We start from the raw sequence: 17,543 nt of genomic DNA on the forward strand, positions 1-17,543 counted from the left end.
TGGATGTATGATGAACACTGTGCAGTTTTATAGATACATGTGTCTGTATAGATGTTTAAACATAATGTTTGTATGAATGAAACTGTATTGTGTGTCCTACCCCCTGTACAAATACAGTAATGTGTTGCAGCATGACATCTTTCTGTTTTATATTTGTATATCCATATCAGATGAAACATTTTCTTAATTCTACACTTATTTTAAATAAAACGGATGATCTGTTTTATTCTTTATGTTTTAACTACTCTGTTCCATGTTGGGTGTATGAACTCATACCACAAGCATGCTAGACTGCATGCTTTATACATTAGGAAGTCATTTTGTATGTCAATATACATTGTTTTTTTATGACAAATAATGTAAGCACTAAATAAATAAAATATGACTGGTCAAACTAAAAGAATTGACTTGTATTAGTGATCCATGTCAGAAGAAACAACTCTATTAAATAGCTGAAATACCTATTACTACTTTGAAGAGATTGCAATTTTATATCAAATACATTTCATCATATATTGATTAACATATTGCTAGAGTCTTTTTACTGGCAAATTTTTATTTCAGTGATTAAAAGAGTCCATGTGAGGCCCCTGAACGGCCTTAAACAAAGTCAACACAATAATCAAGAAGCTTTTAAAGTTTTATTAAAAGTACTTTCTGCCGGTTAATCTAAAAGCGTGATTTCACTTTAAATTGCCTTTGAAGTGGGAGTGGAGATCAGCTCCCGGAGGCCGGATTTCCTGTTAAAAGCCACCTAAAGTGCGGGATCAGGTGGCCTTCGGTCGGATCGCTGCCGGTCTTCCTGGAGAAATGGCCCTGTTGCTGCTCGGAGGACGTTTCCGCAGAAGCGGCCTGAGGGGAGTCGTGGCGGCGACCCGGAGCTCCTGGTAACTGTTTACTGCCTCCGCGCGCACAGAAATACCACGCAGCGCACGCAAAGCACGCGGACTCCCGCAGAGCAGGAAGCTCCTGCAGCAGCCCTCTTCACTGCTGGTCTCGGTTCAGTCCACCAGATGGCGCCACTTGTCCTCTTTATGCTCCGCGTGCACGTCAAATACTGGTAATCTGAGAAATTCAACAGGTTTAATCCACAGATTACCCGTGCGTGTCACGATGAGTGTTTCTTCTTTATCCAGGAGCTTATTTACGTACATTTACATTTAAAAATACATTTACAAAGATAATTTATAAAGTAAAATTTAAACATTTGTACATGTATAAATATATTTATAATATGATTATACTTATAGTATATTTACAACTACAATTGAAATTTACTAACAAATCTGATATTTAAAAATCCCTTAAACATACAGATATTTCCAAATAACTTCAAAATTGTACTGTATTTACAAATACATACAAAATACATTTACCCACGTTTACAGGATCAGTACCTTAATATAAACTAAAAGATAGATTAAGAAAATAATATAACCTAATACCCATAATATACCTAAATGCTAAATGAACAGAATGTATTTAGCAGCATATACAGCTCAAATACAATACAGTAATTGTAACATTTAGCAAAGTACTGAAATGATAAATAGCACACATTTTTTTTAAATTATGCACAGATTAAATACAATAGACTATTTCATTTACCACTGATTGTATTCATGATTGAACACTTTCCAATAGTGCCAATATATTTCAAGTTACATACCAATGTCATACAATATTGCTACAATATATAAAAAATGCTATCATATATAAAAAATATAGTAAGATTTCTACAAGAAACGACTGTTCATTATATTATTCTACAATGCTTGAAGTTCTGTTTTGGGTTTATTAATCTGCAATAATAAATAATAGTCAAAATAATGACAATGTGACTTCCTCTTTTAATTCTTTCTGGTTTTTAGAATTCAGTTTTGAAGTGGTATTTTTAATATTTCACTCCTTTTTTTTATTGTAATTTCATTGTTGGTTAAACTTTTTTTTCCCCCTTGTCCTGTCCGGCAGCTGGGGCATGCAATATTGTATGATTGGAGCCTTTTACTGTCCGAACAGATTTTACTGTTAGCAGCAGGAGGAGATTGAATCTCCTCCTGCTGCTGCCTTTATTTGAAACTGGCATCTGGCATGGCTGCCGGACAGGACCGGGACGGAAACGGTCAGAGAGCAAGAGAGAGAGAAAAAGAGAAAGATAAAGAGAGGGGGAACGTGGGGGCGGGGGTGGGGGTTTAGCATAACATATGCACATTCCCAATACGACATATTACATATGACAGAGAACAATCAATAATCACAGCACTTATAACTAACAGAGAGACTGACAAAAAAATTGATAGTTAACACCAGGACTGACAGAACCCGAACAGATTAGTAAGTATTTTTTTTTTTTTTTTTTGTTTAATAAAGTTAAACACTACACAATCAGCTACTACTACTACAAGGGTAAGACAAAGGGCATCTTATTTTTTTTCCCCTCTTCCCTGCAACAGATCACTCTTAGTCTAACCCACCACAGGAAAACAGTGTAACTAATTCCACAAGTAGAATGTGAAGAGTGATTAAAGATCAAAGATCAGCGTGATCATGAAAATGTAATAGTGACAGTGATACTGTTCATGCATATATGACCTCTGACCCCTGTGAAGGCCAGAAGCAGGCCAGAGAGGCCCTCAGGGCCCACATAACCGGCGGCCATCCCAGAGCCCAGATCTGATCCCCTCCCCCAGGCAGACGCCCACGCTCTGGTCCAGAAGAGGGCAGAGGAACGCCTCGGCCTGGAGCCCCGGTGGCCCCGGGGCCCGGGCCGGGCCCCAGGGAGCCACGGCCGCCTGGAGCCGGCCCACACCGGGCCCAGGATGCCCAGGGCGGGCAGAGCCGAGAGCCCAGGGCCCAAGAGCCCAAGATGGTTGAACTTTAACCTCTTTTTCATTAGCATGTTGAGAGCGCTGTCATATACACAGTACTTTAATAATTCAATATTTTGTCACATACTCACATTTTCTGTAGCGTAGAATAAAATAAAATTATCTGTTCCACTCAACATTAGACATCTCAGGACACAAAACTTTTCACGCTACATTCATTTATTGCAGAGACCGAGAGATTTTGAGCAGATTAATGTTACCACAGGAGCAATTACAGTTTTCTGGATCTAGTCCCTAAAGCAGTTTTGCAAACACAGAGAAACTTTCCTCTGACCTGCTTCAGTTTTCTGTACTCTTTTTTTAAAATGCAAGTCATATCAGCCACCATCAGTACAGCTCCATGTTTTATTCAACTCTCTGATTAAGCACACCAGTCAAGCGTCTTCTTCACGATTTTTTTCTCTGCAAGTAATGAAACAAAAGTAGCATTACATTCATAGTTTACCCAGGCAAAACTTTTCTAGCACTGAAAATAAGAATTCTCTATAGAAATCATGATCTGATCTGCATTCATTAGAATGTTTGTAATTAATACTGATACACTTCAAGTATTTATTGTCCTCCAAGCTTTCTACAGCTTAAAAAACCCATTAAAGTTCCAGTTTTCTTCTGAGTCCAATGTCATTAAGTAAATTAAGTAATTTTAAGCCCTTTGTGTTGGATTTTGTGTGACTTCCTGAAGAAACGCTTCTGTTTCATGCGATTTCCTCACTTTAACCATCGCTGCTGTTTGCTGGTAACTACGTGTGTGTTTCCTCGCAGCTCTTCGTTGACCTCCGGCAGACAGCGGGTCAACGGCGTTGATCTGTACTACGAGAGGACGGGCAGAGGGAAACACGCCGTGCTGCTGCTGCCTGGAGCTCTGGGTAGATACAACAATCCTCCATCATGAGCTCCTGATCTGTATTTTTCTAGACACAGAACACATGGTCCAAACAAGCGCATTCATGTGAAAAAGTATGCAAAACCGTTGAATATGCTGAATATACGTTGAATATGCTTGAATGACGTCTCATAAAATGTGATCCAATCTACATTTAAGTTACAAGTGTAGACAAACATGATGTGCTTCGTCTAATGTCAGATAAACTACTGGGGTTTTTTTTCCAATTTTTTATTGACTATTAAAGCACAGTGCTGTTTATAGACAACAGAATGCTGTTTGCGACATGGGTGAACAAACCTGACAGCTAATCAGGAAGAGAATCAGGCCAATTTGACCTTGAAAAACATACAGATTTTGTGAACTTTGATGAGTTTATTAGACCATCCCATAACTCTCTCCACATCCACCCTTCCATCATCTACAAATGGAGACAATTTATTGATGTAGTGATTCTTCCAAGGAACCAAAGGATTGACTCTGGATGACCGGTAACTCTCGAGTAACAGATGAGGGGTGAAACTGGATCAAACTTTAAAAAAACACCATCCGGACAGTGAAGTATGGTGGAGGGAGCATCATGGCTTGGGGCTGCCATGTTGGCTTGAGGTTTGCACAGATCAGTGTTACTGAGGGTGAAAAAGATTCAAAGGTTTATCAGATACTCCAACAGGGTAATGTGTGTGTGTGTGTGTGTGTGTGTGTGTGTGTGTGTGTGTGTGTGTGTGTGTGTGTGTGTGTGTGTGTGTGTGTGTGTGTGTGTGTGTGTGTGTGTGCGTGCGTGCGTGCGTGCGTGCGTGCATGCGTGCGTGCGTGCTGCAGCTCAGTGAAAGTTTGGGGATGCACATCGAAAAACGACCATAAAAATGAATGGAAAATTACAACAGAGTGATTTAAAGTGGTCGCGGAAATACCTGTAGATAGCTGTATGTCTCAGATGTCTTTAGAAAATGGATGAACAGAAGTTATTTTGTGAAACAAAAAAAATGGTCTCCTAAACTCCTCCTAAGTAGGTGTGATGAGAAGCTACTGGAAGATCTTGGTGGAGGTGATTACTTGCTTTTTGGCCTGCTTTGTACCACTTTCAATGCATTTATTGTTTGTGTGGTATTAGGCGAAGCACCAAATCGCAGTTTATGACAGTTATTTCAGAAATCCGAGGAATTCCAGAGGATTTGCATACTTTTTTGGGGGGCCACTGTAAATTCCTTGTTCTTATATCTGAATTTATTCTGTGGTTTCCAACGACAGGAAGCACCAAGACAGACTTCGGCCCTCAGCTGAAGTCCCTGAACAAGGAGCGCTTCACTGTGGTCGGCTGGGATCCCCGCGGGTATGGACAATCCCGCCCCCCCAACAGAGACTTCCCCCCAGACTTCTTTGAGAGGGACGCGAAGGATGCAGTGGACCTGATGAAGGTTCGTCTGGTTCGTCTTTATAGACAACGCTTCAAGAGAAACACAGGGTTTCCATTTCAGAAACATTCCACATTTACACAGCAACATTTCCTCGATGATTTTGTAAAGTGAAAAACCATATTAACACTAAATATGAAAAAGTTATTAATTCCTTTATTTTTCTAAAGTTCAAATACAAAACACAAAACAAATATATTTATAAAAGAGTTTAGGCCAATTTTAAAACACGTAGCAAGTTTCTCCATGAAATTCCTGCTTAACCCTCCAGGCTTTTAATCATAAAACACTAAATGCCCTGACAGGGTTTTAGGACTTGAAACATTGTCAACACAAATCAGTGAAATAGATTAAATCAAAAACATCAAAACACATCGTGACTACATTCACACTAATCAAAGGTATTTACGATAACAGACACTGCAGTCAGGGTAAATTTTCCAACTTAAATTTTATTATTAAAGTACATGTCCTAACACTGAAACAGTGTTTTGAGGAAACAACTGAAACAACAAACAAACAAACAAAAAAAACAACACTCATATCATAATTTTTTTGTTGACATTTTTGCATTTTCACTTGAAAAAGTTGTGCAAATGGGGCTGCAGTCAGAAAATGATGCTAGAAGAACATAAATCTCAGAAAGTTAGTTGACGAGTTGCACATTGACTGACTCTCTCTCATGATATTTTTGCCGAGCGGTTGTCCTCATTGTAATGGAAAAACCTGGTGACTAATTAAGTCAAACAGACCAAAGTTAAGTGTGTGAACTAACAACCAAGTGACTGTTGTTAAACAATTACAACAAAGCCTGTTGCCCACAGATGTTAAGTGTTGGATTATGATTATTCTCATAAGTAGTCAGCTCAATATATGATATTGGGACTGAGACTGCTTTACACAGGGACTCTTTCAATAACGTGTGCAGCATTCCTGTATTTTTGCATATTTTAAAGCTAATTTTATACTAAATCTTCATGGTTTTGATATAAAGAGGTACTTCATACCCTGCCTGTCATGCACACCATGTGCACTTCCATTTTAAACCCACTTGCTTCAGTAAATACAAGGGAGATTCAAACTAAGAAAAATTAGTATGCTATCACGACGACTATTCAAAGGGCTTTGGAATTGATTTTTTATTGTAAATGCATCACAGATATTATTTTTAGAATCTTTAAACAACTTCGATCTTATTTGTGGACATGTGGTTGTTTCATTGTAGTGTTACTGTGTTCCTTCAACACTGTGAGTCAGTCTGATGGCAGAATCAGCCATGGAGAAAGGGAACTACCTGTTATTTAAAGCGTTTAATGATAATCATACCTATCTTGGGAGAAAGACACCTTTTATGTTGTTTTTTTCAATGTACTAAGTTAAAGGCGCTATCCGCGATTTTAATTTAACCAGGACGAGAAACATGTTTTTTACATCACGTACTACGAAGTCCATGCTATATTTCTGTGAAAAAAAAATCACACATTGATCAACGTGTTTTTACGGAGCCCTGGACATGACATGGAAAAAAAAAAAAAAATAAATAAATTTATTGTGGCCACAAATTACTAATTCATTCCCACGAATTAGGTATATCATTCATATACTGAACAGTCCAGTAAAGTTAGCAGCGTATTGACAGATACGGACTTTCGGTCTCAATAACTCTTTAACAAAACGTCAGTAACATACAAAGGGCGCTGCATCCCATCGTTGTGAGGTGGACGATATGGTACAAGCTCATTTTTATGAAAAGTATCTGTCTATCAAGCAGCAGAAACAATATTGATTTCAATAAGCAGCTGGGAGTGCTGTGGGGTTAAGGGACCGTCTACAACTTACAAGACGCTGCAACAGTGAAGACAAATTGCACATGAACAACAACAACAACAACAACAACAACAAAACGTAATACCACCACTGGGATTCACTACAGTGTCACCATAATCACTACAACCTTCATTTGTCTCCTATCATATTTATTGGATGTGGTATTGTGCATGCATGGGATGTGCATGTAGCGTCGTGCACGCTGAGTGGGAGCAGAGCGGAGGGGGAGTGGGAGGGTTTTCTCAATGTGAGGAACCAGTCAGAGAGCTCGGGGCGGTGCCAACATTTCAAACTGAAGTCAGGGCTCAAAATTGTGCAGAATCACAGATAGCTCCTTTAATTTTGATGTAATGAAGTGACAGTCCTCCAGTAATCATCTTCCATCATCTATGTTTTATAAGTTTTCAACCAATTCAGGGTTGTGGATGGCTGAATTCAGTCGACATAATGTCAGTTCATCACGGGGAAAAGGGTCACCAGTCAACCTTAAAGACATGGAGACAACTCAGTAAACTCCACTAATGAATGGATGCAGGTGAACAGTGCAGCATAATTGCTTTCAGCTGAGATGCTGTAGAAGATCTCCCAAAAAACACAATTGAGTGTAATTTATTTTATAGTAGAAATTGCCAACTAGCATTGTGTTGTAAAGTTTTGTCTTTGCTTTATTGTGGTAAGTTATGAAGCATTCACACACAAAGCTGCTGAATACACTGTCAGTCTTTCAGACTTACATCGAAGACACTATGGACTTTAAAGTGTCACTACTTCTCATGTTTTCTCCAGGCGTTGGGCTTCGGCAAGTTTTCTCTGCTGGGTTGGAGTGACGGAGGGATCACAGCTCTGGTTGCTGCTGGCAGGAACCCTGAACAGATCCACAAGCTGGTCGTATGGGGAGCAAACGCCTTTGTTTCCCCGCAGGACCTGAAGCTCTACAATGGTGCACCACTCAGATAAAGACAGAACTATCAGAACTAAACTTTTCTGAAGACCTGCATGTGAGACCAGCTGTATTATCTGCACATTGTGTTTTGCTTCAGCGGTCCGCGATGTCTCCAGCTGGAGTGCAAGGATGAGGCAGCCAATGGAGGAGGTGTACGGAGCGCAAGTCTTTGCCAAAACCTGGGAGGCCTGGGTGGACGGCATCGCACAGTTTGCCCACAGACCAGGAGGTGGGGGCTGCTGCTGCTGGAAAATTTTATTAGCTATAACTAGATGTTTGTTTGTTTTTTAATAAACCACAAAGAATATACTGGGATTAAGGGACAGCTGGAGCTGAGGTTGTAGGTGGTTTCCTCTTCCTATTTCAAGGTCTTGTCCTCTTCTTGGGTGAGACATTGAAACTAAACTATTGGAACTTCTGAATTGATTCATCATAAAATATGATTCAATTTATGTTTTCAATTGCAAGTATAGATAAACAGAGTAATTAACCTAACATCAAAGAACCACAAATCCACGTTCAGACGTCAGACGTGTATAAGGAGCAAGCACCTTTGCTTCCAAGCATGACCTGAAGCTTTACAATGGTGCAGCACTGAAACCAACACACACACTCTTACATGAGCTTTTCTGAACCACAAGTTTCTATAGATGGTGTGTGAACAATGGAAATCCTCTTATGAAGCACATTTGGACTTCCCTTGTGTTAAAATATACATTAAGACCAAGTTTACCGTTCAGATTTGAGTCTCTGTTTGGTTCTCTGTTGGTCAGGAAACATCTGCATGGACCTTGTGCCCCTGATCAGCTGTCCCACCCTCATCCTTCACGGTGAGAAAGACCCCATGGTTCCCAGCGTTCACCCTCAGTACCTCCTCAAACACATCAAGGGCTCACGGTAAGACTCCGCCTCGGTGCCACGGTGATCTCGACGGCTTCACCGTCCCGTCATGCCATGATGATACTTTTCTCCCAAACTCTAGATTACATCTAATGCCCGAGGGAAAACACAACATCCACCTGAGGTATGCCGAGGAATTCAACAAACTGGTGGAAGACTTCCTGCAAGAATGAAACAACCGATGGGTCGTTTGCAGTTCTATATTTTATAAAACAAATGATGATCAACAGCAGGAAGTCCATGTCAATGTAGAGACGGCAAGAATATAGACAGAAAAAGGAAAATCTCAACAACAATCTGCGAGGGTCCACAAATGCTGTGTTGGAAAGGGAAAATGATCTGTTGCCCCTGTGCCCTCTGTGATTTATGCAAATTAACATGAAACACAGCTGTGATAAAGATCTGAATGCTACGAAATGTGTGGCGTTGTAATGTAAACTGACATTTCAGGCTTTATTTGTCTTATCTGCTGCTGTAGATTAAACACAACCCATTGATAAAGCTTCTGAGTGGTTTATTCAGATGCAGTAGCGTGAACACAGTTTGGCCCAGTGGTCTGAATGACCATCACAACCATGTTTTGATTTCAGATTTGCTCTTCCAAGAGGAGCGTTTAGGTAATAAAGCTCCTCTCGATGACATGGGTTCTTACGTTATTTTATTTATTTTGAATACTGACACATGATATTGCTGGACCTGACAGGGGCACTGGAAGAGAGACACTGAATGAAACAAACAAGCAAGTGAACAAGCAAGCAAACAAAAACAGTGGATAGAAGGAAGAGAGTGCAAAGATACGATGAACCTCTAATTAGAACCAACACTCCAGACGACCGGCTACTACACCTGCACAGAGATATGACAGAGGGCATCCTACGCCCTTTTGTTAGAAAGTACAGCTGATCTGGGACGTGCAAGCTAAGGATCCAGGTATGAAATTACAAACCTGGGTATCAGGAGGGATCTAATACAGATAGTCTGTACACACCTTGTACATTTTGGATTTCTCTGAGGGTAGAGAAGGATAATGGTCTCGGACACGTGTCCGCACTGCTAGTTAATCAATAAATTCCACTCTCTTTAAGACTTTGGGTGCAGCGACCCATTTATTTTCCTTGGCACATATAATTCCACTGTTTACATGTGAAAGTTGGAGCGGGAAAGCTCATATATATCCCATTTCCACCGGACAAACACGATCCCACACGCCACTCAGACACAGTAACAACACTGTATGCTGTCCCTCTCTGCACACCTGGCTAATCACCTGTGTGCTTCTATTATACCTTCACCCACTCTGCTCCCCCTGGTGGTTAAACTACAGAAAGGATAAATGGCTCCTACATAGCCATTACTCTAACACACCAGAAGACAAGGTGACTGAGTTCACATGCAGAATATGAAGAGTGATTAAAGATCATCGTGATAATGTAAATGTGACAGAGATCATGCATATATTACCTCTGACCTATGAGAAAACCAAAAACAGGCCAGAGAGGCCCTCAGGGCCCAGAAAACCGGCGACTATCCCAGATCCCAGCTATCACCCCAGGCAGACATCCACACACCGGTCCAGCAGTGGGCAGAGGAAGGCCCCCTCCAGGACCTCCAGCACCCACGGTGCTGGGCCCCAGGGGACCAATACCAGCAGGCGCCGGCCCCGCCGAGCACTGGATGTCCAGAACGGGCAGAGCCGAGGGCCAAAGAGCCCAACAGCCAACCCCGCCCACTCAGGCAGAGGGCCATGGCCATACCCAGGAGAACCGGCCCCCACAGACGGCTACTTTCAGTCTTTCTGTCTTGTTCCACTTGTTCTCCATATGAACAAGTGGAATGGATTCACTGAGGGGCTCTCTGGCTGACGCTATACAGTGAGGGGAAACTGGCAGATTATTGATGATATTTAAAGGTGCATTAAATACACGAATTGCTCAGTCCTGCTGATCATGTTTTGTAACAAACCATGAAAATTACTGATCTATAAGCTGACATGAAATCATCACATTATTCATTCTGATACACTTTGAGCTTTAGGATATTTTATCTTCTCTGTTGTTTTTTTTTTGGGTTAAAATCGTAAAAAAAAATGCAGCTTTTATGTTTTTTATTTTTATTATTATTATTATTATTATTATTATTATTATTATTATTATTATTATTATTATTATTATTGGCACATGAAAATAAAAACGAAGTGGACCACTTGGCTTTGGTTCAGAGGCAGAGAGTAGTAGAGGCTGTGTCTTCCTCCCGAACTGAAAGTGGGAGCTGGTTCCACTTGACAGGATAGCTCAAAGCTCTGCCTCACATTCTACTTTCAGAAAACTAAGAAACCTCCAGGAAGTAGCACTCTGAGAACCAAGGTTCTGCTGGATAATACGGGACTTTTCATGGCATTTTAGATTTAGAAGGAGGCTGCTCTGAACAAAAATATAAAAGTGACACTTGGGTTGTTGCTCCCACTTTCCATGAGCACGAGGAAATCAATTTCGATTGCGTTGTCCTCTTCTGCCCTCTGGTGGTGACACCAAGCTGCTGCAACTTTGAAAAGCTCCACTTCAGGCGTAGATATGTCCTTTCTTTAATTAGAAGCCCTCCTGGTTGATCACCTGTGTTTAGACCCTCACATCCCAGGTTTGGGTTCTGATCCGGGTCCAGTCAGGACTAATAAAATGACAACAGCATGTCGATGTTGCAAATGCTTTGGTACATATATTCAAATGATTATGTGCCATCCTCTGCTGTTTCCTATTATCAATGACTTGTTATTACTAGTGCTGTCATGACATCCAAAAAAATAATCTAATTAATTACATGATTCGTAATTAATTAATCTAATTAATCACATTTTAATCTCATTTCTGCTTTAGGTCCCCAAGTGAAGAATTCAAATTCAGGGACGTTACAGAATTGTTGTGCATGACTCATCAAATAAACACACTGAGAAGAGAAGATTTGAAATCCACATTTTTGTTAATGATGAATGAAAGCTAAGTCAGGACGTCTTGTCCAAAATAAATTCTAAGCCCAATCAGGCAACTTAAATAACACTTTCAGTGTGTTTCATTAAAGGTGCATTAAGGAGTTTGCACATTTTATGCGAAACAGCGCCCCCTGCAGGTCTTGGGCATAATGCAGCTTAGTGAAAAACTCGTGCCTGTGGCTCGCGTGCACGGAAGAGGGGAAGTCCTTCCTCGCTCGTTTAGTAGCGCTCAAGTAAGATTTAAGTTTCTTTTACCTGGTGGAGTCTGTGCTGGAGCTGTGGCAGTGCTAGAAGCCAGTCTTTTCTTATTTTCTGGAAGATCCTGCTCAGTTGTTGCCCACTAAGCGTCGGGCGGAGTAATGGCGGACAAAACAAAACCTAACCAGCCGGAGCGAGCATTACGTCATTCCTTTCAAATTCTCCCCAAAAAAACTCTGGTGCCGGACCGGCACTGCAACTTTCAAGTGACAATTTAGCGTTGTTAGAGGTACTTGTAATGAATATGTCAGGGCACATTGTACACATCATTAAAAAATATGTAACATATTTATGGTGGAAAATAAGTATTTTTAAGGTTGTAAAACTCCTTAATGCACCTTTAAAGAAATTCAAAAGAAGAAAAAGTTTAAGTACATCCCAGCAAACCAATTCAGTCTGGTGCACTATTCAAAAATACAGTACAAATATTGTAAAAAAAAAAAAAAATCCGAAATAAAATAAGGCTCAGTCTCAAATAGCCACTTAAGCAAACTAAATTCAAAATGAATACTAAAACTAACTTAAAGGGCAACTCCAGTTTTTTGACACCTGGACCTTATTTAAAGGTGTGTGCATGCTCATATACTCACTCAGACAAACATCGTGCAGCTCGGAGTCCTTCAGAAGTTATTTAGATCCAACCGATTTAGCGGGGGCCACGGCAAAGGCGCCACACAGTCTGGTTTCACCGTGAACTGGAGCTCCTGTGGGAGCTCAGACGAATGATCGATGTGAGGAACACAGAAGAGATGAAATCAGCCAGAGGACAGATCTGCTTGTGATACTGTGTTGGATTAATCCTGACAGCTTCAGGACAGCAACACACACACTGAACATGCTGCTATGAACTGAGGTGTTAATGACCAACCTGCTGACTGATGAAGACCTGGACGTCCTCTCCCTCGGCTATGAAATCAGGCCAGCTGAGGCCAGACTCCCTCCAAACAGAGGCCACAGGAAACAACATGAGAGAACATCACACACTTGTTTTCACACACGTTCCTGCAGTGTTGCAGGTGGGGAGGAAGACGTGGACAGCGGTGCGTCACCGCCCAGCTTGCCTTCTCCTTGCACAGCACATGCAGTATCTGTGAAATCAGGAGCCCGGCTCCTCCAGCAGGATGCAGGGCTTTGTTCAGTTCGCTGTGAACCAACAGAGACAAGAGAAAATCAAGTAAGCAGCTTCATCAACATTCATACAGAACCATGCAGGACGACTTCTCATGAGCTGAGTGGAGGAAGATTCAGACACCCAGGTTGCAGGTGTGATTTCTCCCAAGGAAACGAAACAGTTGTCCTTTGATCTCCAGCATGTGGACAAAACAGTACCTGAAGAGCTGGGCCATGGAGAAGCCTCCCTTGCTCGGCGCTGGGCGGAGCAGCTGGGCCAAGTACAGCCAGATGTGAGGGATATCGATGGCCATGTCTTCTGCCAGCTCCAGTGTGTCCGACAACCTGAGAGGACAGAAGAAGACAGATCTTCACAAACTGGGCCTCGACAAACACAATAAAAACAACACAGCAAAATCCTCTTTCTTCTTAGATCACATGATCATCAGAGTCATTTTAAGACAGAGCAGTTGGACTGACCCCTTGCAGAACTGCATCTTGGGAAGGGTTCCTCGCTGAAGCAGCTGGGAGAGGAGCTGGCCCATCTCCTCCCTGGAGCTTTGACTCCACTCCAGGGTCAACTCCACACCCACGAAGATGTGGAGCTGCTGGTCCAGGTGGAGCTCCTCCACACACTCCACGGCTTCCTGCAGCGGAGGACGAGAAATGAAGGGTGAGATGATGAAGTGGCTGAGCTGGACGCTGAAGAGACCAGCTGTTATGAATGAACGCGATCTTCTGCTGAAACGTCTTACCTTGAAGTCCTTGAGGTGCAGGAACTCCTCGACGATGGACCTGGACTTCCTCTCAGCCTGGTCTGCAGACAGAGCCGGTCTGGTTGGCGTTGAGGCCACGGGCTCCACTGCTGTTAACAAATAATACGGAGTCATATTTGTGTTTGTGTGCGTGGGTTTTTTAAGAAAAAATACATTTTATGTAAAATTTGAAGGGAAAAATCTGTTTTCTTGCATGATACGAGTTTCCTGAGCTCAGGAGCAAACCTTACCTGAGTTACCGGCTCGACTCCGCCCAGCACATCCCTGTGCCCACGAACCTTGACCCTGTGGGCGCAGCTGGATTTTCTGATCAAGCTGTGGCTGCGGAAACAATATTAACACATATTTATGCATTCTGAAAACTTGAAGAAACGTCATACTCACAGAAAAAGAAGAGTAGCATATCAGTCTTTTCCTAAAACAATGTAAACATGCTCATGCTGCTCCAGTTGGAGAAATGCATTCAGAAAATCCATTTCTGGAGGAAGTCAGGCTCACAGGGGGCAAAATCAGTCGTTTCCATCCAGCTGGTGGAGCTGGAGCTCACCCTCCCTGCAGTGTGTCTCACCTTTGAAACCCTGGCGGTGTCTCGAGGTAGGAAGGACCTGGTCGGATTCTTTCCGGTAGCACTGATCCTTGATTCTTCCCGAAGAAATCGAGGAGTGTCGAAGGGTCCTGAGAACACAGAAACACACAGTTTAAAAACACTGACTGATCAGACAAGGACATATTCATGTTTGAAACATTTCAGCGGCCATCAGGTGGAGGCTACAGGCCACAGGGACAGAAAGACTGCCTGCATGCAGGCTTCTGGAGTCCTCGTGGTTGTGCCAGCGTCATTCTCAGCCCTGTGGAGGATTTCCACTGACCTGCTCGCCTCCTGCCGTCCTCGGAGAGCAGCTGCTGGTTCACTTTTCGATGCTCCTCCTGCTCCTCCATTTCTGCCTCCTCGTGGACCTGGAGGATGGTCTTCGGGCCCTGGTCGGCCCTCCCAGGAACCCAGTTGTTCTGAGAAGAATAAGTGGATTTTGTTATTGTCAATCCAGGAGTGAGACTTGTGTCAGATTCTGCACTTTCAATTTAAATTATAAAACAATATTCTGAAATATCTTCACTGGACCCAACTCAAAAACAGCTCATAGACTAAAACAACATCTCAGCCTGGTTTACGATCTCAAGAGTGAATCTGTGACGATCTCTTTCAATTCATGTGACAATCCTTCTCTAGTTTCAGCTCACAATGCTCAATACACGTTTCTGTTAGTTTAACATTGCATTGACTGTGTAAATGCATCATTCTTAGTGCCCTTAGTTGTTTATTATTGTTGTTTATATTTGCAATTTCATATTTATGGGAGGGTTATTAGAAATATGTTTTAATTGTAAAGTGATTATTGTGTGCTGCATGTCTCGGTCTCGGGTTATAAGGGTGACATAAGTGCCGTTCACTTCCGGTTTGGACTGCTGTTTCTCTGTGGTTGAAATGCTAATTGTATTGTTTGCTTACAGTTTTCATGGTTCTAATGGAGTTCGCCAGACTTCATTAAATCAGTTCGAAGACCACTTGTGTTTTGTCGTGCCTCGAGGGATTCACAGACTGCTTTAAAAAAAAACATGTAGAAAAAACTATTTCTTCACATAGATGACAAACAAAATGTGACCGGTACACAAATCTTCTGATTCAAGAGATTCAAAAAATCCAGAAAATGATTCAATGTGGGTCAAAGCATTAGCTTGGTGGGACTTCAGACTGGAACAAATCTCTAAACCAAACACTCACGTCTTTTAGCTCGATGACGTCCTGCAGCAGGAATCGAATCCGACTCGTTGTGCGGCGCTCGTTGACCAGTTTCATTATGGAGCTGAATATGTGATCCATTTGTGGCTGATCAAAAGAAAGACAAGGAGAAGATGAGAGACAGTCTGATTTTGGTTTCACTGTTTCATGACAACAAAGTACATTTCTTTTCACTTTAATTCTCACTTTCTTCCCTCAAATTATCAGCTTGATATTTCAGAAAAAATCCAACATGAATCCAGAATGGATAAACCGGAATTCTCAATCTCACCTTGGCTTCCTCCACATCCAGCTGTTTGCCGACAGTTGTTAGCAGCACACACACACACACACACACACACACACACACACACACACACACACACACACACACACACACACACACACACACACAAACACACACTGCAGAGAATTCTCTTCCTGTGTCTTCAGCAGCTTGTGGACACAGTCGAAAATAAAGGCTGCGGTGGTCATCTTCAGCTTGAAGAGCTCACCGATAAGTTTCACCAGCCCAACTGAGCGCCTCCGAGCCTTGTTCTTCTCAAGCTCCAGCTCCTCACGCCGCTCCCGCTCTGCGGTCTGAAGAAAGCAAGACAAGCAAAAATGAGCAAACATTCACATTAGATTCAGTCAGGTATTTGGACAGATCTTTGGAAGAATCTCAAGTTCAATCAATACTGACGGATGCAGAAGAGTCCAGCGCCGCCTGCGACAACAATTAGCCACTGTCCTCTCTTTTAAAATGTACACTTTGATCCTTAACTAATGAGGATAAATAATAAAGCATTCTTACAGGGGCGAGGCGGTGGCACAGCTGGCCGTACATCACGGAGAAGCTGGGCTCATCGATGGCCTTCTCAAAGACCAGGTCCATGATGCCAGTGAGCCGCTCCGTGGAGTCGATGCTCAAACCCAGCAGCTGCTCCACCAGCTGACTGAACCTCTCCAGAGTCAGCTTATTTAGAATGGCCCGGACTTTCCTCAGGAGGTCCTGGAAGGAAATCAGTTAGAAAGTATGGTTAATCAGTGAGACCATCAATCATTTAGCCCGTTTACAGGCACACTGAAATCCCAAGTGTAGTGTCGGTAATGTGTTTTGAGTGTGAACTTTTGCCCGTGCCTCCGTTTTCAGCTTTTCCGGGTCTGTCTCCGGCATGCTCCTTTTCATAGTGGGCTTCCACGCGTTCTGGCACTTGGTCAGCTCGCCGTTGTTGAAGCGGATGACCATCTTTGGTTGAGGTTTTATTGGCTGTGAAGACAGCAGAAGAACACAAATAGAGAATGCAGAGTCAATGTACACAGGAAAAAAAAAGGAATGCAGTCAAACAGAAATAGAGAGAAATCAGGTGTTTCAGCTTCATTAAAGTGAATCAAAGCAGCTGGATATCAAAACAAACCATTTTTCATGATTGTAGCGTTGGTCAATAATGAATTTAGTGGTATATCAGATGACACTGTTGCAGCAGGAGTTAAGAAATACCCCACAACTAATCTAAGGGATCATAAATGCTGGACTTTGAATGATTAGAGCATTCAAGGTACTGGTCTGGCTTCTGCCAAGATCCGGTGTTGTGCCAAAAACTGATTTGCCATCTGTGGAGCGTACAAGGCTTCTTAAAGCTGTGTGAGGTGGTTGTCGCTGGACAAGTGTGTCCTGTTAAAGCAGATTTAATCAGGATTTAGAGCTATAATGTACAAACACACAAAACTGGACGTACACAGTAACAGAAAATGTGCATCTGTGGGAAATTCTCACCATCCT

At 42.2% G+C, this 17,543-nt stretch overlaps 2 protein-coding genes across 2 annotated transcripts; one reads left to right on the plus strand and one right to left on the minus strand.

Moving 5' to 3' along the window:
* Positions 1 to 727: 727 nt before the first annotated feature.
* On the plus strand, positions 728 to 9,351 carry LOC115381207 (valacyclovir hydrolase). The gene is made up of 7 exons (XM_030082478.1): positions 728 to 887; positions 3,651 to 3,754; positions 5,023 to 5,189; positions 7,800 to 7,953; positions 8,054 to 8,185; positions 8,730 to 8,853; positions 8,939 to 9,351. Exons 1-7 carry the CDS (start codon positions 811 to 813, stop codon positions 9,027 to 9,029), a joined length of 849 nt encoding a protein of 282 aa, XP_029938338.1. The 5' UTR covers positions 728 to 810; the 3' UTR covers positions 9,030 to 9,351.
* A 1,007-nt stretch (positions 9,352 to 10,358) lies between these two features.
* On the minus strand, positions 10,359 to 17,009 carry LOC115381287 (eukaryotic translation initiation factor 4 gamma 3-like). The gene is made up of 14 exons (XM_030082572.1): positions 16,902 to 17,009; positions 16,575 to 16,772; positions 16,185 to 16,360; positions 16,053 to 16,110; positions 15,764 to 15,868; positions 14,853 to 14,991; positions 14,552 to 14,658; positions 14,214 to 14,304; positions 13,963 to 14,072; positions 13,688 to 13,854; positions 13,427 to 13,552; positions 13,134 to 13,240; positions 12,966 to 13,054; positions 10,359 to 10,526 (listed from the first exon to the last, which is right to left on the minus strand). The coding sequence occupies exons 1-14, from the start codon at positions 17,007 to 17,009 to the stop codon at positions 10,359 to 10,361; spliced, it is 1,749 nt and encodes a 582-aa protein (XP_029938432.1).
* Between the last annotated feature and the right edge of the window lie 534 nt (positions 17,010 to 17,543).

Source organism: Salarias fasciatus, chromosome 23 (genome assembly GCF_902148845.1).
Source record: "Salarias fasciatus chromosome 23, fSalaFa1.1, whole genome shotgun sequence".
Classification (NCBI taxonomy): domain Eukaryota; kingdom Metazoa; phylum Chordata; class Actinopteri; order Blenniiformes; family Blenniidae; genus Salarias; species Salarias fasciatus.

Coding starts and splice junctions, on each gene's coding strand:
- LOC115381207 (XM_030082478.1), top strand. CDS start 811: ATGGCCCTGTTGCTGCTCGGAGGACGTTTCCGCAGAAGCGGCCTGAGG. Junction 888..3,650: donor GCGGCGACCCGGAGCTCCTG/GTAACTGTTTAC, acceptor GTTTCCTCGCAG/CTCTTCGTTGACCTCCGGCA. Junction 3,755..5,022: donor GCTGCTGCCTGGAGCTCTGG/GTAGATACAACA, acceptor TTCCAACGACAG/GAAGCACCAAGACAGACTTC.
- LOC115381287 (XM_030082572.1), bottom strand. CDS start 17,009: ATGGTCATCCGCTTCAACAACGGCGAGCTGACCAAGTGCCAGAACGCG. Junction 13,855..13,962: donor TGCACCTCAAGGACTTCAAG/GTAAGACGTTTC, acceptor CCTCCGCTGCAG/GAAGCCGTGGAGTGTGTGGA. Junction 10,527..12,965: donor AGGTCTTCATCAGTCAGCAG/GTTGGTCATTAA, acceptor CTGGACATCCAG/TGCTCGGCGGGGCCGGCGCC.